Consider the following 8326-nt stretch of genomic DNA (forward strand, 5'->3'; position numbering starts at 1 on the left):
CGAACGGGGTGAAAGTCCGGTATTTTTTGAGCCATCTATCCACCCCGATCTCCTCCCTACACATTATTCGCTGCTATCTGTATTTCCTGGTTCACGATTACGTTAATTACACACAAATTGTGGGATATATATGAATTACAGTGCGTTACTTTTCATAGGTGTAGCTACGAACACTGTATGAGAACAGCCTGATTTATAATGATGAAAGGCCACTGATGACCTCATTCACTATAATTTAGGATATGCTTTTATATCCTTATATTAGTAAAGGAAGTAAACTGTTTATCCACTTAAAGCTGCAGTTGGTAACTTTGAGTAAATATGGTAAAAAGTTATTTTTATAAGACGGTCACTATATCCTGACAGTAGAGAAACAGATAATCTGTGAAAAAAAATTTCCTCTGTGCATTTGCAAGATTTCACTGCGCCCGAAGGAAAACAACCAATCAGAGCCGAGCTGTCTCTACCGCAGCTGTTAATCACTGATGACAAAACTTGCAAACACCGATCAACTGTCAATCTAGGCAGCACTGATCAAATATAAATCAAATTTAGTGAACTGTTTAGCTGTGAAATGAGAAAGTTTGTGACCCAGCCGCCACGTTGAAAACAGTCAAGACAAAACCAAGCCTCATATTCATTTATCATATTCGCTCAAAGATACCAACTTGTACCAGGCAACAGGTTTTGAAAATTTGTTGCATCTTTGGCACTAATAAAATTATACTTTTGATTTAAGTTGTTTCAAGGGTTTGAGTGAGGTTCGTTTGTTCCAAAGTGGTAGTGTCTCGCATTATTCAGACAGGTTGTAGCTGCTCCCCGCACATCAACATCTACCTGAAGGTCACTCCTTCATAATAATCTCTTGTGCTTTTCTATTGTTTTGTGTTGTATTCAAACTTTAACATGGGTTTCCTCTGACAGGGGCACATTTATTACCGCTGGCACGCAGACGGTCCTTTGTTATGCGTTGTTTTTATCAGTAAAAAAAAAAAGTGAGACGGCTATATGGGATTGATAACAGAGGCGGCCTGCTTTGGCCCTGATAGGCTGATGTGTTTCCACACTTAGACGCACAAGAAATGTACAAAAGGAAGACAATTTGGACAGTTTTTTATGGTTTGCCATAAAACTTTTATTTTAGGACAACTTATTAACTGAATTTTTTAAATGAGTACTATATTTACTCTACACATTTTACAAACAGGAAAGTTTAAAGTTTTTGCATTAAATATTATATATATTTTCTGGTATTATATTCAGATTTGTAAACAATAAGAGTATCTTGTATTTAATAATGATTTCATTCATTTAAGCATAATTGCCTGTATAATACTGACAGTGTCGGCACACTCCTCTCTTCTCTCTGATTAAACGCTGGATATTATTTATATATCGCATTACTTTAGTGATGCAAATGACTGACAAGTTAAAAGAAGATGAAAGAAAACGCAGGCCTTTGTTTTGGTATAAAACCCGATTCCTTCTTGCGAAATCCTTCAGATAAACTACTTCTCCTCTTCAGAAACGGCTCACATTTGAAGGACACAGAACAAACTGTCCATTGTTGGTCCACACTTTATTCCCTTTCTGTACAAGCTTCATTATTGCTGCCTCATAAACCGTCTGTTATTCAATAACCATCGACTGTCAGGGGGTTAGCGATGGCAGAGGGGACTCGAGGCGCTTCACTTCAGTCCTGTGAACCAGAAAAAACTCTCCAAAAGGGGAACAATTCAAACAGAAGAGAGACGGTGCTAGACTGATATGATCGCTTAATTTACTACATTGTTTTACCCAAATTATTCCACTTCATTTCTCTGCCTCATTAGTTTTCTTTTTTTTAAATCTGGCTTCATTGTTTCTGCTTAACTCAATGGTGGTGTGGGTCACTCATTCATGGTTCAACATTCACTATGAAGGGAGTTCTTTGTGTAAGGCTAGACTTGAGAAAAAGATGCTCTGAGCTAAATGCTAATATCACCATGGTAACAACTCACAATGGCAATGTGCTGATGTTTTGCAGGTATAACAGGTTTACCTTATTCACCATGTTAGTTTAGCATGTTAGCACTAAACACAATGTACAGCTGAGGATGATGGGAATGCCATTAGTTTTCCAGGTATTTCATCATAAACCAAAGTATTGGACAAATAGAGCGCTCCAAGGATGACTTATTTTTGTATACCAACTAGGAAGTCCGGATCGCTCTGGTTCCGTCGTCAAAAACACATTGGATTTTGGATTATTGCAGAAAAATAGGTTCGGTGGCAAACAAACGTTTATGATACGTACAAGTTTTGTTCAGCAAGATAATCTTCACAAATTAATTTTGAAGTGTGAATGCAATCGCCAGAAGTAAAAAGTTAACGTTAGGTTATAAACAACCTACAGTCACATCACATAGGGTCACCACCACTGAGCTAAAGGCGGACTAGTGTTCGGCGTGATGACGTTTAGTAGTCTCATTTAGCCACTTGTTGGCAACCGCCTTTTTTAAGACACGTAAAAGCTGTGTTAACCACAGACCTTATTTCAGGCATCTAACTAAAAACCCATTCAAATAACCCATTGACTTCCAGACAAGGGAACTGGAAGTGCTAAAATGCTAACTCATTTCCAGGTTTTAGGACTCATTCCTGCAGCACTCTGTCAACATTGTGACTTGATGATGGTGCTACATGAAAAGTCAGATGATTTATCCTAATGGGGACGTGAATGTCTGAACTGAGTTTCATGGCAATCTATATGCAAGTTGTTGAGATATTTCAGTCTGTACCAAAGTGACATCTCTAGAGCCTCGCTGCTAGCATGGCTAAAAACTGTATCTAACATTGTTGCATTGTGGGATTAATCAAGTCCAAATACATGGAGTGTAATCATTTTCAATAGAGAACTTTTCAAAGCAGGTGGATTTTGTGTATTGATGACTTGAATCTTATTAAACTTAACTTTGTGACCATGAGGGGAAATGTGTCTTGCCGGTTGGGCTGGGCGATAATTCAATATGATAATTTATCATCTTTCAATGGAATTGTAATGTGATGAAATCATTTATCGTGATACACAATTACTTCATCTAAATTGATAATAAGCAGCACATACTGACTCAAATTTCTCAGAAAATCCGATCAAACTCAGTTAAACTGTTGTAATCTGATTACTCTGTATTGTGTGCATGCATGTAAACATTATCAGCGTATAGCTGGAAATATTTATGTTTTCTCAATAATTTCACTTGATACTTGTTTATTTTGCACTAAAGTTCTTAATCAAATGAGAAAATACTCCGTACTTTTTCCTTTGTCAAGCACTTAATTCACACAGGAATATACAAAAATAGGCTTTACCATGTGGTAAAGTATTTATTAGAGTATTTATTTATTGAATAACCAGAAACCATGCTATATCGTGATATATATCGTTATCGAGATATTAGATAACCTATATCTGGATAGAAAATGCTGGCCATAAATGCCCAGCTCTACTTGCAGGAAGGTAAAAACATAGAGCACGCACTGGCTTAAACATAAGATACACAAAACATACAACAAACTGAAAACAAATGTTAAAACCCACAATGTACATCAAGTGATATAAACTGTCAACCCAATCATCAATGGATAAAACGTCACCATTGTTCCCACTAGATTAATAAAATCAAAGAAAGCACAGTATGACATGTCATTTTATTTCTCATGATTCAATAATACATTACATTTCACAGGTTTTTATTCACATTGCATACAAAATGTGATTGTTTTTGAATTTTCAAGTTATACACAAAGTTAATAGATAGCTGCCTTTTTTCCATTTTGCTACATGAACTAGTGAAGACTTCTTTTCTTTACTTGGCTGCGTTCGGACAGGCTGGGACCAAACACAGGAAATGCCCCTCAGGATGACTCTACAGAGAGAAATAGAGAGACACAGTGTTGGATTAATGAGTGATTTAAGGCAGTACAGCAGCATAATGAAGAAATACATGTTGATGTGCTTTCCTCCACCTACCTGCAGGTTGTTGTGGCATACAGGATTATGAGTGGCTGTCAGGTGATTGTGCACACACTTCCCAAAGTGCTGCAGACAGGAGGAGTCGGAGGGGCTGCAGGTCTGAGGGCATGATGGAGGTTTCAACAGCAGACAGCTTGAACAGGAGGTGTGTTGGCAGGAGCCCTGGCACGCTGTCTTCTCCAGAGATACAAACCTACAGAGCAGGAAACTCAGATAAAAATGCAGCACGAGAAGATATCAAGGTAATAACGTCTTTCTTTTTCTTTTTTAGTCACCTTGCAGAGCAGATTTCAGAGGGGTTGGCCTGACAGTACTCCCTGGTGCACTCTGGGTGACAGCTCTCTGGATCCGATGACTCAATCACTGCACAAAACAACATTTTAAACACTTGCACTGCACTTGCAATTCACAAGGCATATATTAGACATAACAAATTTACTATTTACATCTTTCAAAACATGAAAATGTCTGTAATCTCATACTACGTCTGATATCATATCAATAACAGTGACAACTGTGTTCACCATGAGGAGATAAGAGGTGTAATTATGACTTAACTGTTAGCAGAAACCTTTGAATCAAAGGAAGCCTTGACCACACTATCAGTCTTCACAGCTCATAAACTATATTGACCACATTGGCACAGATACTAAAGGATACTGAATTTCAGACGAAGATCTTGCACTTTTTACTAACTTACATTTATTTCACAGCTATAGTTATTTACAAAACATATGATCCGTTTTTTAAATATAATGCCCTGCTATATGTTGAACTGCCCAACAGTATATAAAATAGTCAAGAGAAGCTCCCCCTCGATCAGCTACAACAATACTAATCATCTTATATGCGTAGGTTGTTCAAAATCTATGAAAGGAATTATTTCTGTAAATAAATTGTTGCCAGAACTTCAATAAAATAAATAAATAAATCCTGTATTTTAATGAATCTATAATAATAATAATAATAATAATAATACAATAATTATAACTCTAGCAGGAGCAATTCTACCTCACGGCTGTAATTTTTTTTTTTTTATACTTTAAGTGCATTTCTTTGGACTATTTATACATTATGATATTGCTATTTACAACATGCATTTTTTAATCTACATTATTGACTTTTTGTGATAGCTGCATCTTTTTTCAAATAAATTAAATTAAATTGTATCAATAAATTTGGCTCATTTATATTGATGAATGATTAAAAAGTCATCACATTACCTGCTTGATACTAATTGAGGTTATAAACTATAATCTCTCACCTGCTTCACAGGTGCCTCTGCGCTCTGCGTCTGCTCTGTCAGCTGTTGTTGAGTCCTGGTGAACACACACTAGTCCCTCGTCACACTTGCCCAGATAGTCCCACGTCCCTCCGCAGGTCTCCCCCTCTGCTCTGGCACAGACGGGGCAGCAGCCGCACACGCCCGTCGTGACGCCGCCTTTACACTGGAGCTTCAGCGCCCGCCGGGAGGAGCAGTGTATCCGCTCGCAGGGCGGGCAGTGAAGGGCCTGAAGCTGCTGGGCTGCTCCAGAGGGCGTTTCCTGTGACCCCAATACCCCCAGCAAGGCACTCAAGAAGAAGAGCATCCACATCCTCGATCCACCTGATGTTATCCTGAAGTGAGAACACCTTGCGGCCCCTTTTATACACACGTCGGCCCCTAACACACCAGCAAGGCTTCATAGTTTATGAGCCACAACCTCCACCCCCCACCAGCAGCCAATAGATGAGGGGTTTCCACTCTAAATACACAGTTGACATCTTATCTGCACACTATCAACAGTGTGATTTTGTTTTGAAATAATTCCTCCTTTTGAACACCTGTAAGATAAGTCTGATGAAGACTGGCCCCCTTTGTATTTCAGTAACATGACCTCTGGAAGGGGCAATTCAGTGCACACCTACAATCAGGTAATGACCTATTTCTTCAAAGAACAAAAGGATCGAGACATCAGCAGGTTATCTGATCAAGACATCTCGTAAGTGTCGTATCACTGAATAAAAAGTGTGTACATAACAGTAAAAGATGACTACTGTCACTGGATATCTATTAAATTACACCGGACGTTTCAATATAAATACCTTTTTCTTTTTTTTATCTGGCTTCCTTTTACGGGGCGGCGAGTAGCTGAAGAGTACAATGAGTTCACTCATAAATCACAAGTATTCACAGACACGAGGGGATTGTAAAGAGATTGAATAATTACCACCTTATTCCAACATAAAAAAGTGCATTTCATCAGCAACTAAAGCATAACATAAAATATGAGCTGCTTTGCACTGTAAGAACGAGGCAAAGCATTATGTAGCATTTCAGTTTTTTAAATCAAAGTAAAAGCCATAAAATTACAAAGTAACAGCACTTATTTGACACTATCAGATACATAGAAATTATCTGGATAATATACAATCACTAATATCAGTCTACTGTATGTTGTAGGTCTTGAAATTATGTATTTTATGGCTGTCAATCAATTCAAATATTTAATCAAGATTAATCATACATTTTTTTATCTGTTCAAAATGTACCTTAAAGGGAGATATTTAATACTCTTATCAACATGGGATTGGGCAGATATGCTGCTTTATGCAAATGTATTTATATATTTATTATTGGAAATAAATTAACAACACAAAACAATGACAAATATTTTGATTATCATAAAATGGGCATGTCTGTAAAGGGGAGACTCGTGGGTACCCATAGAACCCATTTTCATTTGCATATCTTGAGGTCAGAGGTCAAGGGACCCTTTGTAAGTGACCATGCCAGGTTTTCCTCGCCAAAATTTTGCGTAAATCTGAAGCTAGTTATTTAACCTTTGCAACAAGCTAGAATAAAATGGTTGGTACCAATGGATTCCTTTGATTTTCTAGTTTCATATGATGACAGTATCTTCACTCGCTTTAAAACCGATGCCTGCTGCAACCTAAAAATCACAAGTTGCATTAATGCGTCTTAGTTTTTTTTTCTTAAAAATCTTAATCTGAGATTGCAAAGAGGTGCACTTGAAACAGGCGATCAAGCCTTTGTTTACACTCTGCTATCCTACTGAAAATATTATTAATGTTTGCAACTATTTTTGAAGGTCACATGAGTAAAGAATGTTCCAGAAAACAAATTCTAAAAGGATTTAACGGATTTGACCTTTAAATAAGTAGTTTGTGGGAATAATAAACCCATCTCTATGTTTGAGACTTCATCAGCTTTCAAAACAAAGAGGCAGAGTGTTTACCCCAAACACAGGCTGCTCTTATATTAAAAAAGGTTTAAAAAACAAATAAACACATCTTAATGATTTGAGTGGCTCTGAAATATTCAATATGTGCTGTTCTGTGATGGTTGTATGTGTATTTTATCCACTAACATATCACTACAGTAATACAGAGACAGTGAACAGCAGCTACCACATTACCTTTTCTAATACTATACTTGTATATTTTATTTGACATAAATGTTGGGCACAAAAATAACACTAAAAATCAAAGTGTTTGTGTTTGGATGAGCAAAGGGAAACCCTTTGTGGGTTCTGTATCTCTGTAAGAGACTTTTCACTGCTGACATTTTGACTTGTTAAAGCAGGAACAGCACAGGTGTAAATAATCACATTAACGAAGGAAGCTTTCAGGGAGCTTCAGTTGTTTGTACTGGAACTCACTCAAACTGTTGGATCTTCAACCTTTTTTGAAGATTTGTATGGTTCATTTCTCAAAAGACTCACAGGAGCTCCAGTTGTTCAGGTCTAATAAAAGAGACCATTGAAGTGAAAATCGTTTACCCTTAAAGCAAGTTTCAGCTTTTAAAACGTTCTTTCATCGATAATTAAAGAAACCTCATCCATAAACCAAACATAATTCCATTAAATTAACTCGTTACACTGCAACAGAGCTCTTCATGAAAGTTTCTCTTGTATGTTGACAAAACAACTTCAACTCAAGATCCACTTACCTACGTATTTGTTGTGTAGCTTTCGACCAAATCACACGGTCCTCATCAGCGGGGACAGTTTTAACACCTACAGTTGGCATGGCAACTGCCAGGCTGCCAATGTAAATAAGAATTTGCTCTTAATTGGCTTGCCTGGTTAAATAAAGGTTAAATTGAAAAATGTTAAAAACTGCGCAAACTCAATGTTGAGGTTTTGTTTCCGAGATCCAAATGACAAGTCAAACTCAATTTTCTTGTATGCTTTAATTACTGTATTGTTGAATTATAATAACTTACAAATTAGCAGTTATTTTCATAATTAAAATTAAAAAGAAATCTAAATGTTCATAAATATACCCAATGTTATGTATTTGAATAAC

General features: G+C 36.9%; 1 protein-coding gene across 1 annotated transcript; it reads right to left on the reverse strand.

Annotated features, from left to right (window-relative positions):
* Window positions 1–3671: 3671 nt before the first annotated feature.
* Window positions 3672–5610, reverse strand: si:ch73-330k17.3 (IGFBP domain-containing protein). Its single transcript, XM_037766971.1, has 4 exons — window positions 5280–5610; window positions 4291–4378; window positions 4013–4208; window positions 3672–3908 (listed from the first exon to the last, which is right to left on the reverse strand). The coding sequence occupies exons 1-4, from the start codon at window positions 5608–5610 to the stop codon at window positions 3849–3851; spliced, it is 675 nt and encodes a 224-aa protein (XP_037622899.1). The 3' UTR covers window positions 3672–3848.
* Between the last annotated feature and the right edge of the window lie 2716 nt (window positions 5611–8326).

This window comes from Sebastes umbrosus, chromosome 4 (assembly GCF_015220745.1).
Source record: "Sebastes umbrosus isolate fSebUmb1 chromosome 4, fSebUmb1.pri, whole genome shotgun sequence".
Taxonomy (NCBI): Eukaryota; Metazoa; Chordata; class Actinopteri; order Perciformes; family Sebastidae; genus Sebastes; species Sebastes umbrosus.